At 40.2% G+C, this 20613-nt stretch overlaps 1 protein-coding gene across 2 annotated transcripts in view; it reads left to right on the forward strand.

Annotated features, from left to right (window-relative positions):
* plcb1l (phospholipase C beta 1-like) overlaps positions 1-20613 on the forward strand; it is a 323575-nt gene that overhangs the window by 246811 nt on the left and 56151 nt on the right. For both annotated transcript variants that reach the window (XM_061901028.1, XM_061901029.1), the window contains 3 exons: positions 4606-4763; positions 6998-7080; positions 10413-10497. In XM_061901028.1, coding sequence (XP_061757012.1) covers positions 4606-4763; positions 6998-7080; positions 10413-10497 — 326 coding nt within the window. The remainder of the gene's footprint in view (positions 1-4605; positions 4764-6997; positions 7081-10412; positions 10498-20613) is intronic.

Here is a 20613-nt window from a genome sequence, read left to right on the forward strand (position 1 = left end):
GCCGCAAGCTCTTTAAAACATGCCTTGCCAAATGTGTCAATACCTCCTTTGCCTCAAACTTAGGTAAACATAACACATATTCAGATCTGCACAAGTTTAAAGAGTGGCAGGTAATATAGTTGACAGGTTCCCCGTGCACATACAGATACATAGATGTTCGAACAGCTGACTGGCTTGTTCAATATTATTAGCGCAGTCCAAACCGCCCACGTAGTGTAAACTAATGCAAGTGAATTGATTGAATTTCATAGAAAATCCCCACTATATCATTTGTGCAGTTTTAGCCTCATTGTTTTCTGTATTTACTAATGGTTGTATTTGTTTTAAAGCGCAGGTCAAAATTGGCAACCATAAATCATGAGGCATTTAATACAATGTCAATAAATCTTTCTATTCTACTCTAACCTAATTCTAGATTATGGCAGGCTTTATCTAATTGGTAAAATAATTGTAAAGTGTTCTTTGAGTGCATGTGTTTCATGCGCCTTTTGATTTGAATTCCAATCTTTTAAAATTGTTCTTTGAGTGCAATAAGATACATAAGTTTAATCACAACTTTTATCATTCAATTTTCTGTGAAACTGAAGATATTTTTTGTGGTCCCCGTTATTTTAAAAAATATATAGAAAAGTATTGAAATAATAACAATATACATTTTGGTACCAAAATATTGGTGTAAGGACAACTCTAGGTGGTTAGAATGTGCAAACATAACTATGTAGTCATATACCTGCCCGTATGTAAAGTATGCACTGAGGTAGCAATTGGTGTCCCAATTCCTCGGTGGTAGTGTTTGATGGCTAATGGTAGTGAGTGAGGGGGAACATTGGGGATTGAGTAATATGGCGGAAAACAATATAATGATATAGGTTTTTCTATATTGATCAATATTTATATTTATTCATACTTTTTATCCATCCATCCATCCATCTTCTTCCGCTTATCCGAGGTCGGGTCGCGGAGGCAACAGCCTAAGCAGGGAAGCCCAGACTTCCCTCTCCCCAGCCACTTCGTCTAGCTCTTCCCGGGGGATCCCGAGGCGTTCCCAGGCCAGCCGGGAGACATAATCTTCCCAACGTGTCCTGGGTCTTCCCCGTGGCCTCCTACCGGTTGGACGTGCCCTAAACACCTCCCTCGGGAGGCGTTCGGGTGGCATCCTGACCAGATGCCTGAACCACATCATCTGGCTCCTCTCGATGTGAAGGAGCAGCGGCTTTACTTTTAGTTCCTCCCGGATGGCAGAGTTTCTCACCCTATCTAAGGGAGAGCCCCGGCACACGGCGTAGGAAACTCATTTCGGCCGCTTGTACCCGTGATCTTATCCTTTCGGTCATGACCCAAAGCTCATGACCATAGGTGAGGATGGGAACATAGATCGACCGGTAAATTGAGAGCTTTGCCTTCCGGCTCAGCTCCTTCTTCACCACAACGGATCGGTACAACGTCAGCATTACTGAAGACGCCGCACCGATCCGCCTGTCGATCTCACGATCCACTCTTCCCTCACTCGTGAACAAGACTCCTAGGTACTTGAACTCCTCCACTTGGGGCAGGGTCTCCTCCCCAAACCGGAGATGGCATTCCACCCTTTTCCGAGCGAGAACCATGGGCTCGGACTTGGAGGTGCTGAGTCCGAGTCCATGGTTCTCGCCCGGAAAAGGGTGGAACGCCATACTTTTTATGACTTATTTAATTAGGCCTGGCAATAAATACAGAAAACTATTTCCAACTTACCAAGGGTGCTATTTATCAGTGGAGAAGGTGTCTTTTAGCCGGGTAGGATAAGCGGTAATAAAATAAATAAAGTAGACTTGATGGTCGTTGCAGATTTGAGACACTAGATGGCAGTAGTGTATAAGTGATTGAACACTACACAGTGGTTTGGGAAGCTATTAAATAAACGGACACATTGGAAGTGTCAGGATATTGCAGCGAAGACACAACAAAGTCTCTCATGGACACACACCTGTTGTTGTTGAGTTTGGACTGATTGGCTGTTGCAAGAGCACCAAGGTCATGGAACAGAGACATGCTGCAGGCTTACACACACACATGCATCAACGAAAGATACACGCCACACATATATACCCAATCCCACACCTTCAATGCTTCACCCCACATGGTAGGGGTGATGGACGGCTGAGCAGCGCTTTAAATAGCAGCAGCCCCCAATCCCTTCTCACTGTTGCAAAGGTTGTGGATTTTATGTAACATGTATATGTGTGCTTATGGCTATTGAGTTTTTTTTTCATGGTCTCAGTTTGGACCCTTCTCCCCAGGAACCCAGTCTGCCTTTTTTTTAACTCATCCCCCTCAAATTACCCAGAACATTTACCTTTTTCCCACCTTTCTAAGGGCTGCCAGAAATGATCTTTCTCTTTAATGATTGTCATACACACACTAAGGGCGGTGATATTATCCTCTGTATTTGACCCATCGCCCTCACCCCCCGGGAGGTGAGGGGAGTAGTGAGCAGCAGCGGTGGCCGCGCCCGGGAATCATTTTTGGTGATTTAACCCCCAATTCCAACCCTTGATGCTAAGTGCCAAGCAGTGAGGTAATGGGTCCCATTTTAATAGTTTTGGTATGACTCAGCCGGGGTTTGAACTCACGAACAACAGATCTCATGGCGGACACTCTTGGCTGACCCGTCAACATTCCTGTTCTGTCTCCCTGTAATGTATGTCTGCTCTTGAAGGGGATTGAGCGGAAAACCTGAATTTCCCCTCGGGGACGAATAAAGTATACGATTGACGATTGCACTGTCTGCAATAAAACCAACAAAACTAATTACACATTTCTGTTATTGAGTTGATATATCAAGATATCACAGTTTCTCTTCTCAATCTATGCAGGGAGTCTACACTAAGACAGAAAAGTGAGAATGGACGCATTTTGGCCTAAAAACTAAAGATAAAGGTGACGATATAACTGAAACGCCCTCAGGAAGAGGTGCTTTAAGACATGGCTAGCTAACTAGCAGCTAATGTTCATCCGCAGTCGGCAGTGTTTTATCTACTTTAAAATCAGTAATCCTCACCGCCATGGCAACAAATTAACTATTTTTCATACAAGTATTATCCCTGCAGCACGAGGAATAGCTATAAATGCTATCACTACACACCGTAGCTCACCGGTGTCACTGCTAATTGGTTGATCCACACCTGACATCCGCTGTAATGATATCAAGTACAAGAGTGTATCTAGTCAACTATAATTACACCCATTATTTTTTCTCGTCACAAAACTTTTTTTTTTAATATATTATGTTTAAATCTCAGGAAATATGTCTCTGGAAAAATTAGGACTTGACCACTATGACTATTTTATGATCCTGTAACTACTTGGTATTAGATCAATACCTAAAATTGTGGTATCATCAAAACTACACATAATATAGCTTTTATGAATTCAATGATTCTTTCACACATATCTTATGGCTTAACTACATGGTCCCAGGCACACTAGTCATCAATCAAGACCACTGAGTGTCTTTATAACCGCGCCTTGAATGTCCTAGACAAGAAGAGTATACGATATCATCATTGCCAAATTTGAACCAAATACTATATTTTTAAGTTTTACCAATTTTATTTTGTTACACACAGTCAAACTTTTTTTTAATGCTCTGATAACTCTGCTCCCCAATTGCTCTGCAAGGCATTTACAAGACTGCAAAGTGGTACCAGATCTACCACCAGAGCAATGTCAAAAGGCAACTGTTGCGTTCCATTCCGCAGAATATATTTTGCCCAGATTGCCTTTTCACTAAAAGGACCACAACTATGGAACTCCTTATCTGACACTTTGAAAAGTATATCTGCACTTGTCACTTTCAAAAAACAAACAAAATTATGGCTAGTTGAGCAGCAATCGTGTTCTCATGTTTAGTTTTACAAATTTTTACTAATTGATTTTATCTAGTCTGTACTTTGTGTTATTATTATTGGCTTTTATCTAGTTTGCACTTTGTCTGTATTATTTCTATTATCATTATTATCGACTCATTTTTGCCGTATTATTTTTATTTTCCTATTTTAATGATGTTGGATCTGTGTTGTTGTTGTTGTTGTTGTTGGGGACAAGTGTTGTAAATTAGCTTTGGCTACAAACACTATAATGCATACATTAGATAACTGTTTCAGATGTCTATGTTTTTTGCATCTGTCCCTATTTCAAATAAACCTTAATCAATCAATTCTGATTGGATAAAATCTCTATAACCTAAAAACAACAGCACTGTAAGGAGCATAATATGACATGAAGAGAGTATTAATACTTTTAGATATTTAGGGAAGGTAGATTAAAAAAATACTTTTATATTTAGTTATGATCATGATTTCTGGTTATGTTAGGCCAGTAGACGGCACACCACTGTCTGAAACAGTGGCGAAGTCAGAGAAGAAAACACCTTAAAAAAAACTAGTTTTGCTACACATCTTGTATTAAAGCCTGTAAATATCCATCAGTCGTTTACAGACACAGAAAGTCATCATTTCGGTATCAGAAAGCAGTGCGCCACTCCACCAGCAACACTTTTGAACATTAAAACAATCCCTATAGACGACCGAATGGAACTTTCAATGTCGATTTTGTGTTTCGTAGCCGGACAGCTGGCGGGGAACTCGTCGGTGGAGATGTACAAGCAGGTGCTGCTATCCGGGTGTCGCTGCATCGAACTGGACTGCTGGAAGGGTCGCACCACGGAAGAGGAGCCTGTCATCACCCACGGCTTCACCATGACCACGGAGGTCTCCTTCAAGGTAAAACGGGAACAATATGTTCGGATGATGTGGAATAACCCCATGAAACACATCTGAGATGATCTTTAGCTGAGATAGCGAGTCAGCGTTTTGTAGACTCCCGTGTCTGATCAACAAACAGAATAGTCACTGAGCAGGAAAATAAGATTCCGCGGCTCGTTTCACGCCGGATGGAAACCAAACAAACAAACGGTTGAAGAGTGAGGGGAAGAAGGGGGGCGGGGCCGCACGAGAGACTCCTTAACGATGCCCGAAAGAGGAAAAGACGAAGCGGAGGAGGCGAGATTGCATCGATTAAGGGATGAGAGGAAATGCAAGGAGGGGAGGAAGAAAAGAGATGCCAATGGAATCTTCAAAGACCTTTTACTAGTGGGAAGGCATTAAGTGAAACAACACCATTTTTAAACAAACACTAATTGAATCAGACAGTTCAGTATCAGACGTCATTTCTATCAAAAGGAGAAGAAGAAATGTAGTTTGATATTTATCCATCCATCTATATATAAATATATATATACATATATATATATATATATATATATACCCCGTTTCCATATGGGTTGGGAAATTGTGTTAGATGTAAATATAAACAGAATACAATGATTTGCAAATCCTTTTCAACCCATATTCAGTTGAATGCACTACAAAGACAAGATATTTGATGTTCAAAGTCATAAACTTAATTTTTTTTTTTTGCAAATAATAATTAACTTAGAATTTCATGGCTGCAACATGTGCCAAAGTAGTTGGGAAAGGGCATGTTCACCACTGTGTTACATCACCTTTTCTTTCAACAACACTCAATAAATGTTTGGGAACTGAGGAAACTAATTGTTGAGGCTTTGAATGTGGAATTCTTTCCCATTCATGTTTTATGTTGAACTTTAGTTGCTCAACAGTCCGGGTTCTCCGCTGTCGTATTTTACGCTTCATTATGCGCCACACATTTTCGATGGGAAACAGGACTGGACTGCAGGTGGGCCAGGAAAGTACCCGCAATCTTTTACTACTAAACAACACTGTTGTAACACGTGGCTTGGCATTGTCTTGCTGAAATAGCTCGTTGAGAAATGTTGTTCTAAAACTGTTCGACAATTTGCCTACAAATTGGTGACCCTCGCCCCACCCTTGTTTGTGAATTACTTAGCATTTAATGGAAGCTGCTTTTATACCCAATCATGGCACCCACCTGTTCCCAATTAGGACAGCTGGGATGTTCCAAATAAGTGTTTGATGAGAATTTCTCAACCTTAGCAGTATTTATTGCCACCTTTCCCAACTTCTTTGTCACGTGTTGCTGGCATCAAATTCTAAAGTTAATGATTATTTGCAAACAAAAAAATGTTTATCAGTTTGAACATTAAATATGTTGTGTTTGTAGCATATTCAACTGAATATGGGTTGAAAATGATTTGCAAATCATAGTATTCCGTTTATATGTACAGCTAACACAATTTCCCAACTCATATGGAAATATGAGTTGGGAAATATATATATATATATATATATATATACACACAGTATAAATACACATGCATACATACATGCATACATACAGGGCACCATGGTAAAACAGGGGTAAGTGTGTGTGACTCACAATAAAAAGGTCCTGGGTTTGTTCCCCAGGCTCGTGGTCTTTCTGTGTGGAGTTTGCATGTTCTCCCCGTGACTGCATGGGTTCCCTCCGGGTACTCCGACTTCTTCCCACCTCCAAAGACATGCACCTGGGGATAGGTTGATTGGCAACACTAAATGGTCCCTAGTGTGTGAATGTGAGTGTGAATGTTGTCTGTCTATCTGTGTTGGCCCTGTGATGAGGTAGCAACTTGTCCAAGGTGTACCTTGCCTTCTGCCCAATTGGAGCTGGGATAGAATCAAGCATAGAGGGGAAACACAGAGAGCAAGGAAGCACATAGGCGAGGAGATGAGCTAGAGACGTGTAGGGCTTACTGTACGAGACCAGTAGCTATGTTCTTGCACTGGAACGCAGGATCCGCTGGCTTATAAAAGACGTGGAGCTTTCATCAGCGGCAGGTGTGTAGCTTGCTGATAGTAGGAGAAGAATACCCGTGGGCTTGTCCCGAGGCGCTTAGAGGAGCGCACAGCAGACTGTGTGGTGGTAGGGGCTTGAGCCGTAACACACACATCAAATAAACAACGCATGGTCGTTTGGATATTTGATTAATTTAGAGTTACTGTGTTTGACACGCTTTCTGTTTGTATGTTTTCTTTAGGAGGTGATCGAGGCAATCGCCGAGTGCGCCTTCAAGACCTCGCCATTTCCAATCATCCTGTCTTTTGAAAACCACGTGGACTCGTAAGTCAGATGACACAATTTTTCAGAAATGCAATTTTTTTTTGCACTCTTTGATCTCTGAATTAAACTGTTCTCTCTGGCTGCGGTTGTTAAAGGAATAAAAAAAACAATTAAAATAAATTATTCTTGGACTAGCCAGAACTGCTCTCCATGTTGTGTTAACATCAGACTAGATCATAATGTATATTATTTTGTATAGTATGATTGGACTTCTTTATCTTGGGAACACCTCTTTGTCACTTAACAATTACACATTCAAGTAATAATCGGATTGTAAAATAAGTGCAACAAAATGACCTGGGTGCTACACATGCTTGTAATAAAGAGAATTGTTACTGTGTCATTGTCATGGCGACCACATATGCCCTATGTTAATCATATATAAATGGTCCCAAACGATTCAATGAGTCAAAATCGATTCACAAATTTTTGGGTAAAAACCAGTCAAGCAGTGTGACTGTGAAACAAATACCAGATAATGCAGGTGAAGTTTGTTATATTCCTGTAATTTCTTGTAAAGGAATTATGTTTAAATGAATTATGGATACAAACAAACTTGCCAAGTAGAGATCAATATACTTGAAATTTAGGAATTTAAATTTAAATAATAAATAAATCAATCGTTACACCCATAAATGTAATGGTTGGTGGACCAGCCAACACAAGGTTTACTTTTCAGTTATTATGTGTGGAGCTTGTATTGAACTTTTTTCACACTAAAATCAGAACTGTCGACCTTCTGACCACTTTTGTGTCACTTTTGTAATTTCCTGAATGCTACACATACCGTATATTTGGGAATAAATCGCAGTTTTTTTCATAGTTTGGCCGGGGTTGCGACATATACTGCAGAGCAACATATGTGTGAAATTATTAACACATTACCGTAAAATATTAAATAATATTATTTATCTGATTCGCGGAAGAGACAAAGAAAATGTCAGCAATCGTCACATACACGTCAACCAATAAGAATTCGGCGGGGGAGGGTCATGGCAGAAGTGCATTGTGGGTCATGGGATGCTATCTGCTATATGCTACTGCCGTAGCTATTAAAATGGATCATTTGAACGTTGGCGGTAACTTATAAAAACTGAGATGCGCTGAACAAAAATGGCACCGAAAAGGAGATCATATACTGCAGATTACAAGGTGGATGTAGTGAAATATGCAGCAAAAAACAACAAGAGGAAGTGATGCATACCTTTGGAGTTGGCAGAGTTGTTTAGAAGCGATGTCGAGGAAGAAGATTTCATCGGATTTATCGATTAGGAGTGACAGATTGTTTGGTAAAGGTATAGCATGTTGTATATGTTATAGTTATTTGAATGACTCTTACCATAATATGTTACGTTAACATACCAGGCACCTTCTCAGTTGGTTATTTATGCGTCATATAATGTACACTTATTCAGCCTGTTGTTCACTATTCTTTGTTTATTTTAAATTGCCTTTCAAATGTCTATTCTTGGTGTTGGATTTTATCAAATCATTTTCCCCCAAAAATGCAACTTATACTCCAGTGCGACGTATATATGTTTTTTTCCTTCTTTATTATGCATTTTCAGCCGGTGCGACTTATACTCCGAAAAATACGGTACTCATGAAAAGTAGAATAGCTTCACTGTGATTGTAATGCCAACCGCATACCCAGACTTTTGTGTCTGTATTATTTGGTGGACCAGCTAGGACACCTCATTACATCATGTTGTGTGAAAATGAGCATTGGTAGTAGGGTTATTTTTTTACAGTTATTATGTGAAGTAGCGTTGTATGGTTTGCGGTATTGGTATAGTACCACGATACTAATGAATCATATTCAGTACTATACCGCCTCTAAAAAGTACCGGTCCCCCGCACCCCCTGTCATCGTCACGCCATGTCATTGTTGGTTTTACGAGCAGAGGAGCATGTTCGACAGCGCACAATCACGGAGTACTTACAAGCAGACACAGTGTGTAGACAAAAAAGGAAGAACGGACGCATTTTGGCTGAAAAACTGATGATAAAGGTGAAGCTATAACAATGAAACGCCATCAGGAAGAGGTGCTTTAAGACATGGCTAGCTAGCGAGAGGCTAACGTCCAGCCGCAGTCGGCAGTGTTTTAACTACTTCTAATTCACTAATCCTGGCCTCCAAGGCGACAAATAAAATACAAGTATCATCCCTGCAGGACAAGGAATAGCTAAACATGCTCCACTACACACCGTAGCTCACTGGTGTCAAAATGTAAACAAACGCCATGGGTGAATCTACACCTAACATCCACTGTAATTATACAAAGTACATGAGCGTATCTTGTCGATACTGCTATTATTACATCGATATTTTTTAGCATCACAAAATCTTTTTTTATTTTTTAAATTGTTTTTTTATTATGTTTATAAACTCAGGACATATGTCCCTGGACACATGAGGATTTTGAATATGACCAATGTATGATTCCGTAACGACTTGGTATGGGATTGATACCCACATTTGTGGTATCAGCCAAAACTAATGTAAAGTATCGAACAACAGAAGAATAAGTGATTCTTATATTTTAACACAAGTGTAGATAGAACATGTTAAAACAGAAAGTAAGCAGATATTAACAGTAAATGAACAAGTAGATTAATAATCCATTTTGTACCAATTGTCCTTAAAAATTTTGACAAAATAATAGAATGGAAAATGACACAATATGTTTCTGCATATGTCAGCAGGTAGATTAGGAGCCTTTGTTTGTTTACTTACTACTAAACGACAAGTTGTTTTGTTTGTTCACTATCTTATTTAAGGACAAACTTGCAATAAGAAACATAAGTTTAATGTATCATAAGATTTTTTGTCTAAATAAAGTCAATAATGCCATTTTTTGTGGTCCCCTTATTCAGATAAGTATCGGAAAGTGCCGAAAAGTATCGAAATACATTTTGGTACCGGTACCAAAATATTGGTATTGGGACCACACTAATGTGAAGGGTTTGTATTTACTTTGCTTCACTTTAAAATCAAAACTGTCTTTACCTTGTTTGTCACCCTACATGTTTAAAGTAACAATATGTGACAATATGACCCTTAAATAACAGCGTTAAAGTTACGTGGATGCCACATTATCTTGTAACGAGGAGAACAGTATCTCTAATTGCCACGGCGACCGCCTATCATCACCTACTGTGGTGTTTTGTGGACCAGCCAGGACACCTCTTTTTGTTTTCAATACATTATATAACCCCATAAAGGAGGGTCTATTGTGTCCTTGCAGGGGCTTAACTTCTTCAGCTTTAGTTTCTGACTGCGGCTTTAATTTCTTGAGTAAGTGATTTCCTGATGCTGTTTGACTTTGCAGACCCAAGCAGCAGGCCAAGATGGCTGAGTACTGCCGCTCGATATTTGGAGACGCTCTGTTGACGGAACCTCTGGATAAATACCCCGTGAGTCCTGCCTGCACACACCACACAAACACAAACATTTCATGGCGCACGTACAAGCCATAAGGGCTGTGAAGATTTTATCGTGTGTCCTTGCTGCTCAGCAAATTATTCATGCACGTTAACACACAATAATGCACACAAGGGACTCCTTTCTTAAAACACAAACAAATAGCGTTAAAGGCCTACTGAAACCCACTACTACCCACCACGCAGTCTGATAGTTTATATATCAATGATGAAATATTAACATTGCAACACATGCCAATGCGGCCTTTTTAGTTTACTAAATTGCAATTTTAAATTTCCCAGGAGTTCCGTCTTTGAAAACGTCGTGTAATGATGACGTTTACGCAAGACGTCACAGGTTTTTAGGAAGTATGAGCGCTGCGCACACACACAGCGAAAAGTCGTCTGCTTTAACGGCATAATCTCCTGACGGAATAAATAAAGTACTATCTATCTATCTATCTATCTATCTATCTATCTATAATTACACAGTATTTTGGAGATCTGTGTTGCTGAATCTTTTGCAATTTGTTCAATTAATATTGGAGAAGTCAAAGTAGAAAGATAGAGTTGGGAAGCTTTAGCCTTTAGCCACACAAACACACGGTGATTCCTTGTTTAAAATTCCTGGAGGTGAAACTGTACTATGGATCAAGCGAACGTTAATCACGACGGAATGTCAACCAGCAGGTTTCGGTGAAAAAAATTGTGGTTAAAAAGTCGCTTCTTAACCGGAGAAAAGCTGAGCTTGTGCCGTCCATAGCTGCCGTGGACTCCCCTGAGACATTTGCGTCAAGACACCCGTGGACACACCCCTCCGACTATCAGGTAGTATTTAACTCACTAAAACACTAGCAACACAATAGAAAGATAAGGGATTTCCCAGAATTATCCTACTAAATGTGTCTAAAAACATCAGAATCCGTCCCAATGCAATCGCGTTTTTTTTTTTTTTCTAGTCCGTTGCTATCAATATCCTCAAACACGAATCTTTCATCCTCGCTCAAATTAATGGGGAAATTGTCGTTTTCTCGGTCCGAATAGCCCTTTTCGTTGGGGGCTCCCATTAAAATCAATGTGAATATGTGAGGAGCCCCCACACTTGCGACGTTATCGTCTGCAACTTCCGGTAGAGTCAGGGCTTTTCTCTTAGCACCTAAAGTTGCGAACTTTATGGTGGATGTTCTCCACTAAATCCTTTCAGCAAAAATATGGTAATATTGCGAAATGATCAGGTATGACACATAGAATGGACCTGCTATCCCCGTTTAAATAAGAAAATCAAATTTCAGTAGGCCTTTAAGTACTATGTTTTGTGTCAAATGGTCTATAATAATGTGTAATCCATGTCTTGAGTGATGTATTCCCTGCCAGTGCGCACACGTCTCACAAGCAGCATCGCATTGACAGTTTATGTAGCATTCGGCAAAGTGTGCTCGCACTCTTCCGCCTGTCTGTCACACTTCTAAATGGCCCCCCCGCGGACTCCAGTTCATATTGCTCCATTTATGTCATCCTGACTGCTGAGGAATCTTGCCTTTTATCAAGCGAACAGCAGCTGCGAGCGATAGCATGTTCAGACGACAAAAAGCGCTCTAATCTTAAACGTGGCTTTATCTTGGCCGCCCTTTATCAGGCGCTCCTCTGTTGCCATGGCGACCAGTCCAACCAAAGCTCGCTTTGTGCCTTTGTAGCCAAACTCACACCGTCGGCGAAGGCGCCATTGTGTGTATTGACGCCGGCCCCTCGTGTGATGCAAGTATGGAAAGGCGCTTCACGCGTACTACGGATCGCTACGCCCGTGTTATCCGACCCCCCTTCCCCATGCAGGGTGACCGCCAACAATGCCATCAAAACAAGACCCGGCGACACCTGACATCGCCAAGTTAAATCGTCTGCCGGTGAGCGTGTTAAAAAAAAAAAAAGAAAAGAAGGTGAAAGCGATGGCAGCCCTCGTTTTCCCACCTCCTCTGGCACCCATGTAAGCTGAATGGGATATGAGCACTGGACGTCCTTGCTGGATGGATGGCAAGCAGCTGGTAGGCTAATGTGGCCAGATTGGTTCCAGCTGAGCCCCGAGTAACAATAAAGAGGATCAAATAAATAAACTCCACCAAACTGTCATTTATTTTTTAAATGCTGCTATCTGCGAGTTTTCTTTTCCTTCATATTCATCAAACAAAAGGTCAAGCAGATTCATCTTAAAAGGGTTTCTTGTCTACATTTAAACTTTTCACATATATGTCTAAAATGTTGTTCTTTTGCTCTATGTTAATGCTTCTCAAACTTTTTTTTACCAAGTACCACCTCAGAAAAAACTCGCCAAAACAGATGGATTGATGGATGGATGGATGGCTCGCTAAGTACCTCCATAATGACTAACAGTAAAGTACGTTAGCAGAGTAGGCCTACATATTCATTAAAAACAAGGCAAGGGGTTTTATTTAACAAGTATGTTTAATATTTTGGACAATGTAACATTACACACAGTTTGAACAGTAACACTGTTGAAATATAGGACAATAAAACAGTTTTTTAATCAAGTGATTCTTTGGCGTACCACTAGATGGAGGCCGTGTACCACAAGTAGTACATATACCCATCCATCCATCCATTTTCTACCGCTTCTTCCATACCACAGTTTGAAAATAGCTGCTACATGTGATGTGAAAGTGTAGTTAGTACGAGAACTTCACACGATTTCCACTAACTCTCACAGCTTAAGGATGTCCGTGTATGACGACTCTCTAAGTGATCAGCTGTAACCGACGTGTCAGAGTTAATTGTTGTTGACGAACCCCAAGATGCAGAGACGGAGGCAGGCATAGAATATGAAAACATGATTTGATTAAAACTAAACAAGAACAAACAAAAAGCACGCACATGGGCGGAATAACAAACTAAGGGAGCTAGCACTGGAAGCTAAAAAACAAAAAGTAACTTTAGCATGGAAGCTAGTGGATAGCAAAAAGAAAAACTGGAAATATCTAATGCTAACAGAAACAGCTTACCGCTATGACGACCAGGTCAAAATGTAGCATGACAGGTTGTAGCTGTAACAAAACGACACGACAGGTAGCACGACAAGAGTGACAATACAATGATCCAGCAACTGACACAAGACAAAGCAGGTACAAATAGGAGCAGGCTGATTGGCAACAGTGTGGCCAGGTGCCAATCGGCCGCAGCTGAGGAGGAACACAGCACTCGGAACAAGACAGGAAGCTGACAAAATAAGAACACTACACAGGAACTAAAGACAGGAGATACTAAACACAGAGAAAACAGACAAATGCAGAGGAAAAAACTAATACCTAAAGCCTGACACGACGACCGCTGCTCCGTATCGTTTGTCAATTTTATTGAGAGCGAAACGGAACGGAACGGATATTACTTAAGTATTCAGTGAAATTGGATGGATGGATAGGTAGGTAGGTAGGTGGATAGATAGATAGATAGATAGATAGATAGATAGATAGATAGATAGACAGATAGATAGTACTTTATTGATTCCTTCAGGAGAGTTACCTCAGGAAAATTAAAATTCCAGCCTCTACTCAAATACCAAATAATCGGTGAGTAACTTCTGATTTATTTAGTAGCTATATGTGTATGTGCATGTGTGTGATGGGGAGAAGACACAGTCAAAGTAGAGGCACATTAACAAGATCGGCCACAAAACGGCGCATCCTGATGAGACGGTCAGAGAACGGCTTGAAAACAATCTGCAAAACATAATCTATGCAAAAATGCAAAAAAGAACCACCATTACATGTTATGTAACCCACAAGGAAGTGTTTTACATGGAGAGTAAAGATCATAATATGAACACTTTAAGTAAATGTAACGAAGTGTCTCAGACAGGCCATCGGCCCTCGTCATCAATTCTGTCCAATATCCAGTTCTTCTGGTTGATAACTATTAGCACGTAATCGCTCTGGCCGCCTGGTCGCTCTGCAGCTTTTAACGTTGGCATGCTGTCCAACCATAATAGAAAAGGTGTGGTTGAAAGAGGATGCTGCCGAAGAAGAGAAGAATGCAGATTTATCCTGTACACAAGGTGAGATTTATGCAGTGTTTAATGAGAAAAACTGCACTTTGTAGACCAGAATTGTGACTCGCAAACATCTGCATTATGTAAGGACTTCATTAGACAGTTTTAGTGACATATTACATGATGCGACTTTAATATTCCAAACCAAAATGTTGTACGCTGGGTTGAATACATAAGTAATTTTTTATATCATGCCACATTTACTAGCTTACATTTCTTGACAAGCTTGTAAAATATATTTTAAAGAGTGTCATTAACACACGCATACACACACACACACACACACACACACACACACACACACACACACACACACACACACACACACACACACACACAGAGCAGAGACAAAACATTTTCTCTCTGTGTCTTTGGTACACGTGGTGTTTACATTTGAACTCAAGTGAACTGAAATGCACCAGCATTTACAGAATGAGACCCTTCTCACAAACTTTTGTGTTTCACACCGGTGTTCGGGTCACTATGCTCACACTTTTTTATTTAATTTTTATATATTTGTACTTTTTTTATTTATTTATTGTCCTGTCCAGCTACTCAAGCAAATCGTATTGTTGATGTAGTTGCCCATATTTTCTGTACAAATTTACTTTACAAAAGACCAGTGTGGGATATTTCTCTTGTTGCCTTATTTGTATTTGACTTTATTGAATGGATGTACAAACCCCGTTTCCATATGAGTTGGGAAATTGTGTTAGATGTAAATATCAAGTAATCAATCAATCTATCAATTCCTTTATTGTCATAGTCATAAATAACACTTAAGTCATACATGTCAACGAAATTTCGTTTGAGCTTTGTCCAGCGGCATAGAAACTGCATTGATGTGCAGGTTGACCATAGTTTACAGTTTAGCTTAGCATTTGTCTATGAGAACGCGTATAGAGGGACGTGGGGGGTGGGAACAGTCAGATGTTTGATGGGTGTTGCCTTGATGCTGCAGCAATGCAATGTCCAGAGCACAATTATTGAGGTGGTGAAGAGTGAGGTAATAAGATGGTCGGGGGCAGTAAAAGGGCATGCTGTTCATTTAGCAGTCTCACAGCCGGGGGATACAGACTGTGAGACATTCACGTGGTCCTGCCGTGAATCGATCTGTACCTCCTTCCAGAGGGTAGCAGGTTGAAGAGGGCATGTGCTGTATGGTATCTGTCCTTCAAGATGTTGTGTACTCGCTTTAAGCAGCGAGCTGTGTACATGGCACTCATCTCTGGGAGTATAGTCCTTGTAATTTTCCCGGCCGTTTTAACCACTCGCTGGAGGGCCTGTTGGTTTGCTTTTGTGCAGCTAGCGACCCACACAAAAAAGCCGTAGGTGAGGACACTGCTGATGGCACAGTTGTAAAAGTTTACCATTGATTTATGCGGAATGTTAGCGCATTTTAGTTTCCTTAGAAAGAAAAGACGTTGTTGGGCCTTTCCGACTGTCGAAGCAGTGTTAATGTCCCAGCATAGCTCTTCTGTGATGGTCACCCCTAAAAATTGGAATTGTTTGACCCTTTCTACATGATTGTTATTAATTACTAGTGGAGGGTATTCTTTCTGCCATTTCCTGCGGAAGTCGACAATTAGTTCTTTGGTTTTGTTAGTGTTAAGAACCAAGTTGTTTTTAGCACACCATGAAGCCAGCTGTCGGACCTCTGCCCTGTATGCTGTCTCATCATTGTAAATACAAACGGAATACAATGATTTGCAAATCATTTTCAACCCATATTCAATTGAATGCACTACAAAGACAATATATCTGATGTTCAAACTCATAAACTTGAATTTCTTTTGCAAATAATAATGAACTTAGAATTTCATGGCTGCAACACGTGCCAAAGTAGTTGGGAAAGGGCATGTTCACTACTGTGTTACATCATCTTTTCTTTCAACAACACTCAATATACGTTTGGGAACTGAGGAAACTAATTGTTGAAGCTTTGAAAGTGGAATTATTTCCCATTCTGGTTTTATGTAGAGCTTCAGTCATTCAACAGTCCGGGGTCTCCGCTGTCGTATTTTACGCTTCATAATGCGCCACACATTTTCGATGGGAGACAGGTCTGGACTGCAGGCGGGCCAGGAAAGTACCCGCACTCTTTTACTACGAGGCCACGCTGTTTTTAACACGTGGCTTGGCATTGTTTTGCTGAAATAAACTGGGGCGTCCATGATAACGTTGCTTGGAAGACAACATATGTTGCTCCAAAACCTGTATGGACCATTCAGCATTAATAATGCCTTCACAGATGTGTAACTTACCCATGCCTTGGGCACTAATACACCCCCATACCATCACAGATGCTGGCTTTTGAACATTGCGCCTATAACAATCCGGATGATTATTTTCCTCTTTGTTCCGGAGGACACCACATCCACAGTTTCCAAATATAATTTGAAAAGTGGACTCGTCAGACCACAGAACACTTTACCACTTTCCATCAGTCCATCTTAGATGATCTCGGGCCCAGCGTAGCCGGTGGGGTTTCTGGGTATTGTTGATGAATGGGGTTTGCTTCGCATAGTAGAGTTTTAACTTGCACTTACAAATGAAGTGACCAACTGTAGTTACTGACAGTGGTTTTATGAAGTGTTCCTGAGCCCATTTGGTGATATCCTTTACACACTGATGTCGTTCTTGATGCAGTACTACCTGAGGGATCAAGGGTCCGTAATATCATCGCTAACGTGCAGTGATTTCTCCAGATTCTCAGAACCTTTTGATGATTTTACGGGCCGTAGATGGTAAAATCCCTAAATTCCTGGCAATAGCTCGTTGAGAAATGTTGTTCTAAAGCTGTTCGACAATTTGCTTACAAAAAGTGGTGACCGTTACCCCATCCTTGTTTGTGAATTACTTAGCATTTCATTGAAGCTGCTTTTATACCCAGTCATGGCACCCACCTGTTCCCAATTAGCCAGCACACCTGTGGGATGTTCCAAATAAATGTTTGATGAGCATTCCTCAACTTTATTAGTACTGTATTTATTGCCACCTTTCCCAACTTCTTTGTCACGTGTTGCTAACATGTAATTCTAAAGTTAATGGTTATTTGCAAACAAATTTTATTTATCAGTTTGAACATCAAATATGTTGTCTTTGTAGCATATTTAACAGAATATGGGTTGAAAATTATTTGCAAATCATTGAATTCCGTTTATATTTACATCTAACACAATTTCCCAACTCAAATGGAAACAGGGTTTGTATGTTAATGTTTGGCGCAGCCGCACCGGCGCTGGAGTGGATAGAAGGAGGAAACAAAGGTAGACAGAGGGGGAAATTGTGGGGACAAGAGGAGATTAAGACAGAGAGACAACAACAACAAACACAACAATAACGACAGAACAGCTTCAGCAAATAGGATATGTACAAAGATGATACAGCAAAGAAACAGTTAGTGAAGTAAATATTAATAACACAGAAATGACAGTGAACATTATTGCACAACAAATTGGGCAATACAAATAAATACCAATAGAAATAGCACAGTTGATCATGAATAATTACAATAATTACCTCTAATATCAACAATACAATTGTTTCAAATGCAACAATACATATATGTAACGATAACATCAATTACAAAAGAAAGCAGATGAATGGAGGGGACAAAAGAGAAGCGAACTGAATTAACCTTGTAGATTGTTATAGTACCAGTAGGTTAAGCCAGTGATTTTCAACCACTGTGCCGCGGCACACTGTGCCGTGAGATTTATTGTCTGGTGTGCCGTGGGAAACTATGCAACTTACCCTAATTGGTCCAGAAAATATTTTTTGCACATCTATAATCATAATAATGTGCCATTGTCTAGTGCCTGTGCTGTCTAGAGCTTGGCAGGGTAATCTTGTAATACTCCATATCAGTAGGTGGCAGCAGGTAGTTCATTGTGTTGTCGGAACGCGTCAAGGATGGTTTGTCGTGATCCCAATATGCAGAGCACAGCGGGAGACAGCGTGCAGGTAAAAAAGTATGTAGCGCCTAAACCAAAAATTAACAAAAAGGCAAGTCCCGCGAGGCAAAGGCACCGAAGCATTAGGATGGCGATGTAAAACAAAGGTCAAACTGAAGTGGCTACAAAGTCAACAAAAACAGAATGCTGGACGACAACAAAAACTTAAAGCGTGTGGAGCAAAGACGGCGTCCACAAAGTACATCCGTACATGACATGGCAATCAACAATGTCCCCAAAAAGAAGGATGGCCTACGCACAACTTAAATGGTCTTGATTGCGAAAACAAAGCAGGTGCGGGCAATAGCACTCAAAGGAAGGCGTGAAGCTGCTACAGGAGAACACCAACAAAACAGGAAATGTCACCAAAATAAGAGTGCAAGAACTAAATCATGACACACAGGAGACAACAATAAACCCAAAACAAGGCCAGACAACCTGGTGGAGTTTCATTTTTTAACCTTTTCTGCTGGTGGTGTGCCTCCATATTTTTTTTATGGAAAAAAATGTGCTTTGGCTCAAAAAAGGTTGAAAAACACTGGGTTAAGCTTTGTCAGTGTGCCATGTGTTACCATGAATTGATTAACGTGGAGCCCGACTTAAACACGTTGAAAAACTTATTCTGGTGTTACCATTTAGTGGTCAATTGTACGGAATATGTACTGTACTGTGCAATCTACTAATAAAAGTTTCAATCAATCAATCGAAACCCAGTTTCCCCTAGGGGATTAACATTAATATATGTTTGATGAAACGTGATTATGATTATTATTGTTACGCGACTATGCTCACACTTAAAGCTTACTAGCAGAGAAAACGCTGAAGAGTTCATTTTAACCAAATGAAAACGCGAGAGAGATAGTTTTCTGTCCACTTGCAAGTGGTTTCACTTGAGATCATCTGTGAACATTACACTAAAAAAATACACAGATCATGTTAAGTGTGGTAAAATGTGTAAGAGAAAATGTTTTTTCCCTGCGTACGTGCGCGTGTTTGTGTTTGTGTGCGTGTACATGTGTGCGCGTCTCAACGGCGCTCTTTAAAAGTATATTTAACAAGCTTTTCATGAAATCTCAGCTACTAAAAATTGATATGAAATATAAACTACATATTTATTGCCATATTACTGTACTGTTTTGATTCATTGTAGATATTAATAATGTACTGTTTTGATTCATTGTAGATATTAATAATAAACATTTATTATAATTAAAGAAAGAAATACTACAAAAGGCTTTATTTTGTCCACTGTCTGCTCTGTCGTTCACAAGTTGCAGACATTCTCTGTGTATGTTTTACGCTCGAAAAGTGTTTTTCCATCTTAAACTTCTGTTTATGTTCCAACACATTTATATAGGGGGTGTCAAAAAAGTATATATTTAAATGAAGAGCGATTTTTATTTGTAATGATTTTTAATTGAAAAAAATCAAAAGTCTTTTTATTTTTTTATTTTTTATCCGTCCTTTTCAGCCACTGAGGCATATCATATTGTTTCTGTAGATCAGGGGTCAGCAACCTTTACCACTCAAAGAGTCATTTCAACCAGTTCCCCAATTGAGGAAGACAATGGGAGCCGCATCTATTCTCGCCAATACCTACTGGTGGTCACCCTGATGACAGGAATAAGGGTATGCAATGAAGCCATTGCCTTAAACACCTTCTACAACATGTACAAACTGCTTGCCAGTCCAGCAACATGTTGTGGGAAGCTTCCACAGATGCACGCACACGACTGGAAGGCATACTGGGTGACACAGAGTACACTGACGGTTGTGATATAAACAACTTTAACACTCCTACTAATATGCGCCACATTGTGAACCCACACAAAAGAAGAATGACAAACACATTTTGGGAGAAAATCCTCACAATAACACAACATAAACGCAACACAACAAATACCCAGAATCCTTTGCATCCATGACAATTCCTGACTGTGTTATACACCCGCGAGCACCAAACCCCGCCCACCTCAACCACTCAGGGAGGGGCCGGGGGGTTTGATGCTCGCGGGTTGTATAACATAGTCAGGAATTGTCATGGATGAAAAGGATTCTGGGTATTTGGTGTGTTGCATTTATGTTGTGATACTGTGAGGA

This window comes from Nerophis ophidion, linkage group LG05, assembly GCF_033978795.1.
Source record: "Nerophis ophidion isolate RoL-2023_Sa linkage group LG05, RoL_Noph_v1.0, whole genome shotgun sequence".
NCBI lineage: Eukaryota > Metazoa > Chordata > Actinopteri > Syngnathiformes > Syngnathidae > Nerophis > Nerophis ophidion.